Consider the following 15,555-nt stretch of genomic DNA (forward strand, 5'->3'; position numbering starts at 1 on the left):
GTTCGTTGTTTCTTGGTCTTCCAAGAGACTAAAGAACTCCCCAAAAATAAGCAGTATCCACTTAATGATCTGCAGCTAAAGGCACATGTGGCCCAGTCTGCATCTGAATAGGCTTGCAACGGAGTAGAACCAGCAGCTGAGTAAAAAAGACCAGTGTTGATAGTCCCTCTTAGGTATCTTAGAACATGATGTGCAGCCTGTAAGTGAGGTGCTCTAGGTTGACTCAAGAACTGGCTCAAATGTTGGACATCGAAGGAAATATCAGCCTGGTCATATTAAGGTACAAAGAACCTCCCAACAGGGACGCTGTATCGCTTCCGGTTCTCACAAGAAATCTCCCTAATCAGAGAAGTTTGAGTCCTTTCGCATTGGGAAAGGGACCGACTTGGCATCTTCAAAGCCTGTGTCCTTCAATATGTCAAGGATATATTTTCTTTGGTTTAGAAGAAGGCCTCTCTCATTTCTGGAAACTTCTAAACCCAAAAAATATCTTATAGGACCCAAGTCTTTAATGGTAAACTTGGCATGTAACTGGCTCTTTAACTGATGAATGTCTTCCAATTTATCACCAGTAAGCAAAACATCATCAACATAGACTAATGCAACCAAAAAATTATTGGTAGCAGAATCAAACTTAGTAAATAATGAGTAATCATGCTTTGATTGAACAAAACCAACACTTATTAAAAATTTTGTCAATTCTAAGTTCCACTTTGCTCGCTAGCTTGTTTTAAGCCATACAATGACCTTTTTAGCCTACAAACATGACCCTTAGATGCCTTGGTATAGCCTGGTGGAGGTTTCATATATACCTCTTCATCCAAGAAACCATGTAAAAAGGCATTATTGATGTCTAGTTGGTGTATAGGCCAGTTTTTCTTAGCAGCAAGGGCAAGAAGTATTCTTACTGTTGCAAATTTTGCAACAGGAGAAAAAGTATGCTTATAATCAATGTCCTGAACTTGGGTGTAACCCTTAGCCACTAGACGTGCCTTATATCTCTCAATGGAACCATCTGACCTATGCTTAACCTTATAAACCCATTTACAACCTATGGCATTCTTATTAGGAGGCAAGGTTGTCAGTTCCCATGTATTATTTTGCTCAAGAGCCTGCAATTCTTGATTGAGCCTCAACCCATTTGTCATCGATTTGGCTTGTGTGTAAGAATTTGGTTCAAGGGTATCTACTACATTACACAAGGAATATAGATACTCTTTGTCAAAATGAACTGGTCATTAATCTTCAATGATATAGATGAAGATTAGAGAGAATTGAGAGAGAGAGAGATAGAGAGAATAGAATCAGAGAAATAGAAATTGTAACTTCATTAAATGAACTTATATCAAGGTTGTTACATGTTGAGTGTATATATAGAAAGATGTAACAACTTTCCTTAACTAATCATTGGTTGTAACTAACTTATAACAACCTAACTAACTAATTCTATATCTCATAACTCCCTTTAATTTACGACGGTTGCGTTACAGTATCCACCTCGCATAAAGCAAAGGGACCCCGTAAAAAAAATTTCCTGGATCCGCCACTGGTAAGCGTATTAAAATTTAAGTAAATAATCAACTTAATTACCCATTATATATAATACATTCTCAAAATACAAAGATAAACAAATGAATAATTACCACTCTAGAGTTGGGAAGATATATAATTATATGTCGAGAATGCGCTCTTTGTTTTTTTTTTTTTTTTTTTTTTTTTTTTTTTTTTTTTTGGCGGCGTAAAAAAGGTTCCTAATGACGCGCATAGCCCTTTTTTGCCAGACTATGCGCTAGCTTGTTGTGTTCCCGCACACAAAGCTAAAACATAAACAATGAAAAGAAGTTGAAATAGACGCGATCTCCTCCATGATGCCTTTAATATGATGGTGTTTATGAGCCACTCCTCCCCATTGTTGAAGCATACTAAGACAGTCCGATGAAACTTCCAGATGCAAAAAACCTTGAGACTTCGCCCATTCCAACACCTTAAGAACGCCAATAGCCTCCGCTTGAAGTGGTGATTCAGCCCTCCCTTTCAACATACCTTCGAAAAGTGGCTTCCCTTCCGCTCCAAGTACAGCCCAACCAAAAGCTGCGATCCCCGTTTCTTCCCAACTTGCATCAACCATTATTCTCCATCTATTACAAGAACCAAAAGGGCCAATGATGAAATATGGTAGGCCATTTTTAAGACAATTCGACTCATTCTCCGGTTCCTCTGATTCGTTTGTTATAGAAACCCCTTCCCCGTCCCCATCATACGTATCTTTCAGTTCCAGGGTCTTGGTGACCAGTGAAACCAGAGCTCCCAACTGCTTGAAAAAGAATTTTTGTACAAAATCTTCACCTCTAAAAATAGAGTTGTTCCGCAGCAGCCAAATACTATTCAGAGTAGCCAAGAAGTGTATAAGTCCGTAACAGTTCTCCTTTTGGCCCTTAAGGTATGTAATCCAATTGATGATCCACTCACCTAAATCCAAGGAGTTATTCTGATTCGTTCGATTCCCGATCGATCCAAACCAGATCCCTGACGATACATCACAATCCCTGAATAGATGTTCCAATGTTTCAACCTCCCTCAAACCCTTACCACACAGAGTGCAACAAGGATCCCACCCCAGATTTCTCTTAATAAATTCACTCCCAACGGGTAGGGACCCAGTGATAATCTTCCATAGCAAAATCTTCCACATTTGAGGTCCTGGAAGTTTCCACAGAGTAGTTTTCTTAACCTTTTCTTTTTCAAGTTCGTCTCTCCTTGTCCTTTAAAGTTCCATTATTGTTAAAGAACTCCTCAAAAATCACCCCATATCCACTTTTTACCGTATACCGTCCATCATTCGAGAAAGGCCAGAAGACTTCATCATGGATCCTAGTGGAAATTAAAGGTGTAGCCAAAATCTTATCCACACTTTCTTGTTTAAAAATTAACCGAACCATCCCCTCATTCCAGCCTCCCCCATTAAAACATAAATCCTTAATGCGCAAGTCTTTCATAAATCCAAACCCCTCTTCCAGCAGTAGATCCACTGGCTCCGGCATACCCCCATTAACCCACCGGGCACTCCAGACATTGAGGTTAGAGTCAATACCAGGCTTCCAAGCAATGTTTTGCAAGACAAAATCTAAGCCATGTAAGATACTTCGTACCCCCCAAGACTTATTTCCCTTATGCCTAATCGGCATTCCTTGCACATAACTTCCCCGACCAAAAATCCTTTCTCGAAAGACACGACAAAAAAGCGACTTGTCCTCATTATTGACTAATCGCCAAGCATGCTTAGCTAGTAAAGCACGGTTCAAACACTCAATATTACGAATACCCAGTCCACCCTCCCTTTTAGGCAGACTACTGAACAGCCTACTGCACCAATGAAGAGACCTCCCTGCCCTGAAGCCCGCCCACCAAAAATGTGACAACAAGGAGTTAATCTTCTTAGTCACACTTACCGGTATTTTGAATACCGATAGAAAGAAAATAGATAAATTTGATAGGACAGACAGGATCAAGGTTAGCCTCCCAGCTGGTGAAAGGAAAAGACCATTCCAAGATGAAATTCTCTGCAACACATTCTCCACCAGACCCTTAAAGATATCCTTTTTTGATTCTTGAAAATCAGTTGGAAGACCCAAATATTTTCCGAAACCTTTATTCTTCTTAATTCTAAAATCTTTTAGACACAAACGAACTTGTCTGAGCTTGGTATTCGGACTAAAGATAAGACCTGACTTATCATCATTTATCACCTGTCCCGAAGCCGTGCAGTAATTTTTTAAAATGCGTCTTAGATTAGTAGTTGACCTCCCCTTATTCTCCATAAAAAAGAGCGAGTCATCCGCAAAAATAAGATGTGTCAAAGGAGTAACTCCTCTACAAATTCTTAACCCCTTAATCTTCCCTTCCCATTGCGCTTTTTCAATCCTGTTTGAGAGGACCTCCATGCATAAAATAAACAGATACGGTGACAGAGGATCTCCTTGTCTTAAGCCACATAGGGGTCTGAACTGTTGAAGCGGGGACCCATTGAACAAAACCTCATAGGAGACCGTAGTAACACAGCTCATTACTAGGGAGATGAAGCTATCTGGAAATCCCATCTTAGATAGAACAGCCTGCAGAAAGTCTCATTTAACCCGATCATACGCCTTACTCATATCTGCCTTAAACGCAATCATACCCCTTTTTCCAGTTTTATGCATATTAATCTTATGAATAGCCTCATGTACCACCAGAATATTATCCGTAATGCTACGACCTGCTATAAAAGCATTCTGGTACTCACCGACAAGATACTTCATCACCTTCTGCATCCTATTTGTAATACATTTTGAAACAATCCGCATGAAAACATTGCAAAGACTAATAGGCCTATAATCTTTTACCTCCTCCGGATTTTCACATTTTGGGATAAGGGCAATGAAGGTCCTATTCATTTCCTGAGAACCCTCCCGAATTCAGCGTAGATAAAACCGCTTTAGTGCGGTCCTTCTTTATTATATGCCAACACTTCGATAGAAGATAGCCGGAATACCATCCGGATAGGGAGATTTTAAAGACCCCATTTGAAACACTGTTGTCCTAACTTCCTTTCTTTGTGAAGGGTTTTTTCAAAGCATCCGCATCATCATCGGTCACCCTAGCCCGTAATGAAGATAGCATATCCGTGAAACTCTCCGTCTCAACGGAGTCTTGTGATCGGCCAGAAGACGAGTACAAGCTTTTGAAAAAGTTGTTAAAAATATCACTTGCGCGCCCAAAGATCGTAACACCATGAGCCATCCTCATTCTTCACTCCCAGAATAAAATTCCTCCCCGCCCTTCCTTTAACCCAATTGAAGAAATATTTCGTACACGTATCCCCATCCACCATCCATTTGATTTTTGCTCTTTGTTTCCAAACGAGAGTCACGATCGCAAAATCTCGAACTTCCTCATTGACCCGAGTGTACTCCTCATCATTTCCTTCAGTTATTGCGACCTCCATACCATGTTCAAGTTTCTTATCAAAATCTTCCCATTTCCCATTCCATTCATTCCTTTTATCCAATGTCCACCTTTTCACCATCCCTCGTACCCGTGCTAGTTTCCGAGCAACACAGAAAGTCGGGGAGCCCCTATCATGTATAAACCATGCTTTTCTTATAGTTTGAATACACTCCGAATACTCGAGAGCCCATGCATCCATACGATAAGGTTTCTTGCTCGGATTTTTTATAAGGTTAAGATCCACTTCAATTGGAGCATGATCGGAGATTTGAATTGGGTAATGCTTTAATCCAGTATCCGGGAAAACCGAGAACCAGTTCTTTGAGCCTAGAGCCTTATCAAGACGCTCATAAACTCTACTTTCTCCTTTCCTATTATTACACCAAGTAAACCGTGGACCCTTAAAAGGAATGTCAAAAAGCTCATTTCTCAACTTCCAATTAGAAACTCATATGCCCCTGGAATCCTACTTTTATTCATACTAAGCTTATCACATGAGAACTCGACTTGGTTAAAATCCCCAACAATAAGGTAAGGATACGTCAAGCTTCCCAGAACATCTTCTAACTCCACAAAAACCGAATTTCTTGAAGCAAGATCCGGTGCATCATAAAACAAAACAAGGTACCATAAACTCCCATTATATTTTTCAACTAGTAGGACAACAAAATGATTACATATGTTAACAAGACTCATCTTAGCTTCCCTTTTCCATCCCACCCAAAGACCACCGGATGTCCCACATGCATCAACATCCGTAGCCTCTCCAAAACCTAGCGACCTAAACAAAGGACTTATTGAGCTTACATTACATTTAGTTTCGATAAGAAAAATAAAATCATAACATCTACTACTAATAAGCGCTCTAATCTTAGGAATTGTAGGGGAGAGGAATGCGCTCTTTGTTAATTCACACAAAAACTCTCTACTCATCACGATTGAATATATAAGCAAATAAATAAGCAAAGTAGAATATTGTAAACCAAATTGATGTGCCTTTTAAACTTTTAAATTCATGCGTCGAATTCAAGCTCATCTAGATTCGTCATTATGATGGAGAATTTATCCAACAGAATAATATCATTCTTTCTCATCTACATACTAGTGCAGTCGTGCAGATCCCGCGCGAGCGCATAGTTTTTTAGATCGCTTTTTTATAGAGAATTTAACAATTAATATAAAAACAAATTTTAATAATGTGTCGTAGTAAGAAGTAGAAGAGATAAAATAAGACATTTTTAGCCTGAATGTAAATGACAGTTGAACTAATTTTTTTTAATAAAAAAGTTATTTATTATAAATAAGATTATCAGTTTAACGTAAATAACACATGATTCTTTTTTATCCATATAAAATATTTCAGTGGAGTAACTATTATTTTAATTTTTGTTAAAATTTACAAATAACAAATATAAAGGAATAATGCGAAAAGTATACATTAATTTTATGAGTATGTGATTAAAATTTATGTATAGTTTATAAAATGAGCTAGTGGAAAAAGCAGAGATAGTGGAACATCAATTAGTAACCCATTATTTATTTATAATAAATAGGGTCAATTAATTTTTACTGACCTTATAAATACTAGTTTTCAAAAATTACTACCATAAAAACTCCTAAAATTACTATCTTACTAACCATTAGTGCATATAAATTGCTACCAATTTTCTTTTTCGGTCACTTGAATGAGAATATTCCGTCAATATTTGAAATTTCCCTCCAAAACTTAAAAATTCTGACCAAACTACCCCTCTCGTTATTTCTATTTCTTTTACCCATCTCTCTCATTTCTTACTAGTTTTAATCCCGTGCAAAAATTGCACGGGGTTACTTATTAAACAATTGTTATTATTAAATTATGAATGAAGAAAATGTAGAAATATTGAAATTCAAATATACAAAATTATAAGTAAAAATATCAATCGACAATATTGAATATAGTAAAGACAATAACATTAATATAGTTGTTATTACATGAGACGGTTTTACACGGTGAGACGATTTCGTTGTATATAAAAACAACTTACTTATTAGTATTAGATAAATAGTTTATTTGTAGAAATAAACCGTCTCACAGGGTGATCCGTCTTACTCTATAATTCGTGTCAATCTAAATAGGCCGAATAACAAACTGTTTGCTCAAAATCTAAATATGATTAAAATAGGCTTAAACAACCTCAAACTAACCCATTAAAATCCCAGTACATATCGCCAAAGCCCCCACCTTCACGTAATAGTAGTAAATCAGTAATGCTAACCTAACATACTTCACACGCCTCTTTCTCCCTCGCTCTCTCTCATCAAACACACCGTCACCAGTCACCGTCATTATATCACTCCCTCAAACTCATTCTCTAACTTCTGTCTCAAGTTTATCTCTCGTAAATCTCATGGATTCATAGTCCCTATAATTTCTCTCTATAATCTTCATTCTTTAAACAATATATCATCTCCTTACTCGATAATGTTTACCTAATTGTCAATCTCTCTCACTCTCAGCTATGTTGGTTTCATTTTTTGTTCATGTTTCTGTGATTTTTTTCTATTTAATTTCTCATAGATCTGATGGTTATTTTTCTAAAAGTTGATTTTTTATTTTTTTTATAAATTATAAAATTATTAGTGAATATCATAGATCTAATGAGTATTGTTTTTTTAAATAAAATTACTCAATATAAGTAAGTATGTGTTTTTAAATAATATTCTTTTTACTTTATTTCGTTGCCTATATTATGTTTAAATTATTTTTTTTCATTTATTTAAAACTTATTTTCGTTAATTTTAAAAAATCCCATATTTTGAATGTAATCTTCCCCTTTTTTTGAAGTTTCTTTATTTTATTTTTTTGACAAAACAATAGAGTATTTCTAAGAACGTAAATCAAATCTATTAAATTTAACTGACTTAGATATTTTCTGAAGAATATTTATCAATTAAATTCCTAAATCTTATTTTTTATATAAGTTTTTTATGGTTTAATGACATATTTTTCCTATACTGAATTACAGGATTTTTAAAGAGAATTTTTTGAAATAAATTGTTAAATTTAGTTTTCGGATTTTTTTGAAGATTTTAAAACAATTTTTTCAAAAAACTTAAGTAATTTTTAAATGTTAAATATTTGTAATCACTTTCTTGAGATAATTTAAAAGAATTAGATTATATTAATTCAAATTAGATTAGCTTAGATTATACGGAGTATTAATACATTGATTTTATTATAAAAAAAACGTGCAAAATAAACTCAAAATCGTTTTCTTCGGAGTAATTTTTCATATTTGAATTGGGTGGAGGAGATGAGAGAGAGAGGTAATTAAATGGTGTATAGAACATGGTGGGTCCTATATTGACCAAATTTCTAAAAATTTTCAGCCAATGGGAAGCTTGAAAGAACCTAGCTTTTGTACTAGTTAGATTCTTACTTTACCCAACTTCTTCATCTCCTTGTTTATTTTCTTCCACCATACTCTCAATTTTTAATTGCACAAAAAAAAAGGATTAAATAGCAAGAAATTAAGGATACATACTTCGTCGGCAAATTATAGAAGAAATCCAGCCCTCAATTTGATTATTTGGTGGAGATGGAGAAATTAGAAAGAGGAGTGCCTGGGTTAAAAGAGGAGAGATAAAGTTTAAGTGAAGAGGAGTGTGTTTGCGAGCATGAGAAGGAAACAATCTACTTAATTGAAGGGGTATTTTCGTCGCCTAACATAAAAACACAGGAAAAGGAAATTGGTAGCAATTTGTATGCACTAATGCGTAGTAGGGGAGTAATTTTAGGAGTTTTTTTTTTATAAGGTAGTAATTTTTGAAAACTGATATTTATAAGGGTGTAAAAATTAATTGACCCTAATAAATAATGGGTCTAGCGATAACTTACCTTTGAGTAGTGTCCTACCGCGAGCACTCACAAGCTAGACTTTCTATTTACACAAATTTTCATTTGTGACGGGACAATTTCATCACAACTATTCACAAGTTTGTGACCTTTCACAAGGAGTAATTCAGTAGTTTTAAAACCCAATCCCCCCTAAGCACCAAAAAAAACCCCAATCCCCTCTTGTTAACCACATAGCTAAACCCTTAATTGGAACGACTAGTAGTATTCGATCAGCTCGCTTTTCATAGACTTTGCCCTCAAATTGTAATAATATCCGTTCACTAATTCACTTGCGAGGTATTTTAAAACATAAGCGATACCCTAAATGTAAAACTAGCAATATTACCATGGCATAACCAGGGGCGGACTCGTGGATTTTGGTACAAGGGGGCACAATTTTTTTTTTAACAAATTGTCTTCCATTTTACTTCGTATAAGACACTTTACACATATTATAAATTATTTTTTCTATAAAATATAAAAAAGTAATGAGCTAAATATTCTTTGTAAAATTCTTGGCTTAATTATTTACTCTTTTACAAAATATAATTTATAAAATGTCTCATATAAGATAAAACATAGTTTACTTAGATATTAAATATTGAACATTAGTGACTTAGTGGTTCAAACATTGACTTGCTATATTGAAGGTCTTGGATTCGAATCTTGTGGGAAACAAATTTTTGGCTAAAGAAACTAAGATGGGCATAGCCTAAAGCCCAAAAATAAACTCAAGAGCTTCAATATAGAAAAGGTCAAGTTGGGGAGTCAAACACTAGACGTCCGACAATGGATTCAAGTCTTCTACCAATCGCGCTACAACTGTGATTAATCGACAATTATCTGCACATATAAATATATATTCTCGGACTTTCATGGTGGGCACGTGCCCACCCGGGCCCCTAGATCCGCCCCTGGGCATAACTCGTGTATAACACATATATAACGGAATAACGCATTACATGACAGTAGTTTTTATTTAGGTAGCAGACATAGCTGCTATACATCATACAGTATTATACGGTATTTTTTTTTTCTTAAGCAATCGTAGGATAATATTTTTAATCCATGATGATATTATTAAGACATAAATCCGAAATTTGCAATGAGGGTAGCATAGTCTGGGACTGGATCATATATTTGGGCGTCGATGCTCGTCTTCGAGTACGAGTCATGGGCTTCACTCGTGGTTGAAGCTTGCTCCAGATTTATACGGATTTGGTCCCAACTGATCAAATCCATGCGCTCTTTGGTTCCACAAGCAACATAAACCTGTCATACAAAAATCAATTATTGTATTTGTAGTGTATGTATAACCTTATGACGCATCACAATTCACAAATAAGAACTTGTCTAAATTGATCACCATCTTTGTAATTAGTGGCACATGTATATCACAAAATCTCATTTGTGACGGCACATATCCGTATACACAACCTAGATATGTAGTATCTGTACTTCCTACTCCGTCCTTTCCATTTATCAGATTCCTTATATTTCTTTTTTCGATATATTCAGTCGTCTCTTTACGTTTGATTGCAACAACAACAACAACAACAACAACAACAACAACAACAACAACAGAGCCTTAATCCCAAAGTGATTTGGGGTCGGCTGACATGAATCATCTTTTAGAACCGTACGAAACATAATACAAAGTCAAGGTAAATTTATAGGTTTTAAAATCGAATTCCATATTTCATTTACAAAAACTTAAAGTTTAAATCGAGAATAAAGATTAAAACGATTTTGGAAAACGAAGTAGAATTTAAGGATCTGGAATACCTTAAAACTAAACCAAGTACTCCGTAAAATATATAAGAAAGTGGTTGATAAAAATGTGTAATAAAGAAGAGAAAAACAAATTTTTTTTAAAAAAAATTAAATAAAAACACTAAATCTGTCGAATAACATCAAATACTAAAAATCCACATGTATCCTTCCCTCCACCGCGCCCTCTCCGTCAGCATACTCTCCTCAAGCCCCAGAAATCTCATATCGTGCTCTATCACTTTTTACGTTTGTTAGAACACATTGGGTTGATGATGCCAAGTCCCTTTGTTATTTGATTGTTTGTTCTTAGTTGAAATGATTAGTGATTGAAGCAATCAAATGGACTTTCAACAATGATTCAAGATGATCAAGCTAATCAAGGAAGTCAAGACAATGATATTTTCCAAGCCTTAGTCGAAAAATGTAAGAGTAAGTGTAACATTCTCATTTAAGTCAAGTAATGGCAAAACCATGCAACAGTACGTTGTACTGTGGTTTCTGGTACTATCATACGGAGGAGGAATTTCGAACAAATGTTTTTAAGTGTCAAAACTTTGCAAACTTTAAACCTTAAACATTTGAATTTTCAAAAGCTTGAAAATAATCTGAAATTTTGGAGTAACAAGCCCACTTGACTAAGCCTCTAGATTTGTGCAAACACCTTTTACTAAAATGGCAAAGAAGACTTGTCAAACTTCTAAAGTAAGAAAAGCTTTTTGCCATTTTGGTAAATTGTCACATGTTGAGTGTAGAAGCTTAAGTTTTCTGATTTCTTAAGCCCCAAGACTATAGTCTAACACTTACCATCACTCAAAGCTATCATTTTAATATTGGATTTAATCTTTCTAAGTTGTACTTACCTAAGACTAAATCCACTATAAATAGAGTGTCTTAATCACATTTATTTCTCAAGACTTCCAAAGCATTTATTGTAAAAACCTTGCAAATCATTTGTGCATTTAAAGCTTTGTTCTTCAAGTGTTTGCAAAACGTTTTTCTGATTTTAAGTCTTCAAAATTGTTTTCGAAAAAAAGCTGTAAAACCTCCAAGTATCAGTTCGCTGTACTGTGACATAATGAGTTTGTTCCATGATTCTCGTGTTAGATCTTCATTGTGATCTCCATGTTCATTTAGTGAACTTTTGAGATTCAAGATTCTGTAACACCTTGAGATAGAACCCATAAACTCTTGAAGCGAAGTAGCTTTAAGTTTGAGTGCAACCGGAGTAGGTTGGCGAGTTATTTTCATTGTACGGGGTTTAGTAAGTTTGAGTAAATTTCTAAACAAGCAATAAAATAACGGTTGGACGTAGGCCTCGGAGTAGAGGCTGAACCAATTTTTAAAATGTCGTTTGTTTGTTCATTTACTTTTACGTTCTTCCACTTTGCTATTTCTCACATGTACCTAATCAAGCTCGTGTCACGATCACCTATCTCGTGACATAGAACCGCTATTGTACCTTCTTGTGAACTTACATTCAATTAAGTTTCTCAAGTCTTGTACTTCTTTATTCTTAGCTTAAAGTAATTAATTAACTAAGTTAAGGATAAAATTTTTAAAAGGTACACCTAATTCACCCCTTCCCCCTCTTAGGTGTTAATCGTTCTTAACTCTTCAACGTTTGATTAAAAATTTAAAATGCTACTCACAAAGACCAGGGGCGTCTTAAAATAAATGGAGGCCTAGTGTGACACAGGAAAATGAGGCCTCAAATATGAATGCACAAGTCTATTATAGTTCGATGTTTGTATTAAATTTCATTAATATAAGCTTGTAATCCGATGACCAAAAGCGGAGGCCCGGTTCCCACGCCCGTGGTTGCCCGTGGCCTTAGACACCCCTGACAAAGACTAAAAAAAATAAAATAAACAAATGATTGAGATAGAGAAAATATATAAATAGGTTAACTGGGTAATTAAGTTTGTTACTCGGTTAGGAATTGAAGTACTATCAGCGGGAGCATAAAATGCAAGGATCCATGCACACGGGAAGCCACTCGCGCGTTAGGGGGGCTACTGTATTGTACGGCGGCCATGGAACCTAATTCGCCTTCCGCAACTAGCATTGATCCCAATGCAATCAGGAAAGGAGCCTGTTGAAGGAGTTCCCAATGTTAGAATTAAATCCTTATGAGAGCATAACTTCATACTAAATTAATTGGTAAACCGGAGTAGCGGAAGCGTACCTGATGAATCCATAGGGGTAGGATGAATGGATGAACTTGAGATCCGGATTATAGCCTTCTAGCAGACACACTCTCCTTAGGGTTCTCTCTACTGATGGGATGTTTAAGAGTTTAGGTAAAGTGTCTTGCCGGGGGACCATAACCTTGACTTATATATAGGAAGGGGATATAAAACCCTATTACCCTATAACAGCTGCCTTATTCTGATACGCCCATCATGCATCAGTTAAAGCCCTAATGGGTATCTACACAATTAAGATATCCGGCCCATACTTTATAAGACGTATATAATTATGCCCGTATTGTATTATCCCGATGGATCACTGTATTGGGCCATACTTAAATGATAGCTAACAAATACAATCGGTTTAATAGCGTGTCCACATAAATTGTATTGGACCCAATATATTCTTACAATCTCCCACTTGGGTCAAATACAGTTTAGTGTGTGACACCTGAAAACTTGTATTCATTTTATAACCTTACGCGCTCAAAAGTGCTATCAACATTCAAACCGTCTTATGCAATTCGGTCCATCAATTATACTAACATAGGATCAAAGCGGCCTTTACTACAATTTGTCGTAACAGGACCCTCAATGGTCACGTATGCCAATACAACCAACAACATGAATCTAATATAGGTGCGTAGCATGGAAACAACATCCAAATGTGATCCAAAATATGTATATTTCCAACTGGTCCACCTTAAACTTTATTGAGGTCAATACCATAAACAAGTAACAGAGTAAATAACCGAAAACTTTAACTTTAACTTTATTTGCATGCAACTTTAAACCAAATACCCTAATAAATATTGTCATACAAGCAATGGTATTATTACAAACTCCCACTGAAACTGAACATACTAAAATGGTATAACACCCATACGAGCAGTGTGCTCTAGAAAGACCTTGGGCGGTATGCCCTTAGTCAGCGGATCCGCAACCATGGAGTTTGTACCAATATGCTCTAAAGAAAATTGACCACTCTGTACTCTTTCCTTCATGACTCTAAACTTGACATCAATATGTTTCGACTTTGTCAAGCTCTTATTGTTGTTAGAATACAACACCGCATATTTATTGTCAAATAGCATCTTGAGTGGCTTGTCCATGCCATTCACTATCCGAAGTCCCGTGACAAAATTCCTTAACCATAATGCCTGATTAGATGCCTCATAACAAGCTATGAATTCTGCTTCCATGGTGGAAGTAGCAGCAAGCGATTGCTTAACACTTTTCCAAGACACAACTCCACCAGCAATTAGAAAAATATATCCTGAAGTGGATTTCAAGCTGTCTTGGCATCCCGCAAAATCAGAGTCAGAATACCCAATGACCTCTAGCTGATCTGACCTCTTGTAAGTGAGCATGTAATCTTTTGTTCTTCTTAGATATCGCATAACCCTCTTGACCGCTTTCGGTGATCAATCCCCGGATTCTTTGAGATATCGCCTAACATCCCAACTATGTATGCAATGTCGGGTCTTGTACAAACTGTGCATACATCAAACTCCCTACAATTTGAAGCATAAGGGATATTCTGCATCTCTTTAGTTTCAAACTCATTCTTTGGGCATTGAGTGAGACTAAATTTATCTCCTTTAGCAACAGGGGTATCTATCGGTCTGCATTCTTGCATGCCAAACCTTTTTAAGACTGTCTCGATATAGCTCTTTTGTGATAAACCAAGAGTGCCTTGGGCACGATCTCGGCATATCTGAATTCCTAACACAAAAGAGGCGTCATCAAGATCTTTCATTTCAAAATTCTGTGAAACAAATCTCTTGGTTTCGTGCAAGAAGCCTATATCGTAGCTGGCAAGCAATATATCATCAACATATAGAACCAGAAAGATGTGCTTACTCCCACTGAACTTGTGGTATACACAATCATCAACCAAATTAGTCTCAAAACCATGAGACATCACAATTTGATGAAATTTGTAGTACCACTGACGAGAAGCTTGCTTAAGCCCATAAATGGATTTCTTTAATTTGCAGACCATATTCTTTGAATCTCCTGAAACAAAGTGTTAAGTTTGTTTGCATATAAATTGTCTCTTCAATGTTACCATTGAGAAACACAGTCTTAACATCCATTTGATGTAGCTCAAGATCAAAATATGCCACAATTGCCATTATAATCCTAAAGGAGTCTTTCGATGAAACTGGCGAATAAGTCTCCTTATAATCAATGCCTTCCTTTTGAGTATAGCCCTTAGCTACAAGACGTGCCTTATACCTAGTCACATTACCATTTGAATCCCGTTTGGTCTTGAATATCCATTTGCAACCAATGGGTTTCTTACCTTCTGGTAATGGAACTAGGTCCCAAACGTCATTGTCAGTCATGGACTTTATCTCTTCATTCATGGCATCAATCCATTTCTGTGAGTTAGGACCTTCAATGGCATGGCGAACGGTGATTGGATCATCTTCCACCATTCCATTATCTAACTCTTGATCAGGGAGTAGTGCATAAAGATTTTCCAAATTAGTAACATAATCATCTGAAATAGCACTTCTCCTTTCTCTAATGGATCTTCTTAAAGGCTCATCTGGATTTACAATTCGCCTTTCTCTAATGGATCTTCTTGAAGGCATTTGTTCTTGAGGTTGTTGAAGTTGTTCCCAGGATTTCGAATTCCAGGATCAACTTCAGTTTCGGAGTTGTATCTGAACCGTATCGTATTAATAAACTGGTCAGGTAATTATAACAGGAGGAAGA

At 36.1% G+C, this 15,555-nt stretch overlaps 1 protein-coding gene across 1 annotated transcript; it reads right to left on the reverse strand.

The window, feature by feature from the left end:
- Positions 1–4,124: 4,124 nt before the first annotated feature.
- LOC141639477 (uncharacterized) lies at positions 4,125–7,315 on the reverse strand. Its single transcript, XM_074448592.1, has 4 exons — positions 7,174–7,315; positions 5,528–5,759; positions 4,746–5,357; positions 4,125–4,311 (listed from the first exon to the last, which is right to left on the reverse strand). The coding sequence occupies exons 1-4, from the start codon at positions 7,313–7,315 to the stop codon at positions 4,125–4,127; spliced, it is 1,173 nt and encodes a 390-aa protein (XP_074304693.1).
- Positions 7,316–15,555: the final 8,240 nt, after the last annotated feature.

This window comes from Silene latifolia, unplaced genomic scaffold (genome assembly GCF_048544455.1).
Source record: "Silene latifolia isolate original U9 population unplaced genomic scaffold, ASM4854445v1 scaffold_407, whole genome shotgun sequence".
Lineage (NCBI taxonomy): Eukaryota > Viridiplantae > Streptophyta > Magnoliopsida > Caryophyllales > Caryophyllaceae > Silene > Silene latifolia.

What these genes read in the sequence shown, in the direction of transcription:
- LOC141639477 (XM_074448592.1), bottom strand. Translation starts at nt 7,315, where the DNA reads ATGACGGTGACTGGTGACGGTGTGTTTGATGAGAGAGAGCGAGGGAGA. An exon ending in ATGTACTGGGATTTTAATGG is followed by an intron (nt 5,760 to 7,173) that starts GTTAGTTTGAGG and finishes TTAGGTCGCTAG; the next exon opens with GTTTTGGAGAGGCTACGGAT. An exon ending in GATGTTCTGGGAAGCTTGAC is followed by an intron (nt 5,358 to 5,527) that starts GTATCCTTACCT and finishes GTGTAATAATAG; the next exon opens with GAAAGGAGAAAGTAGAGTTT.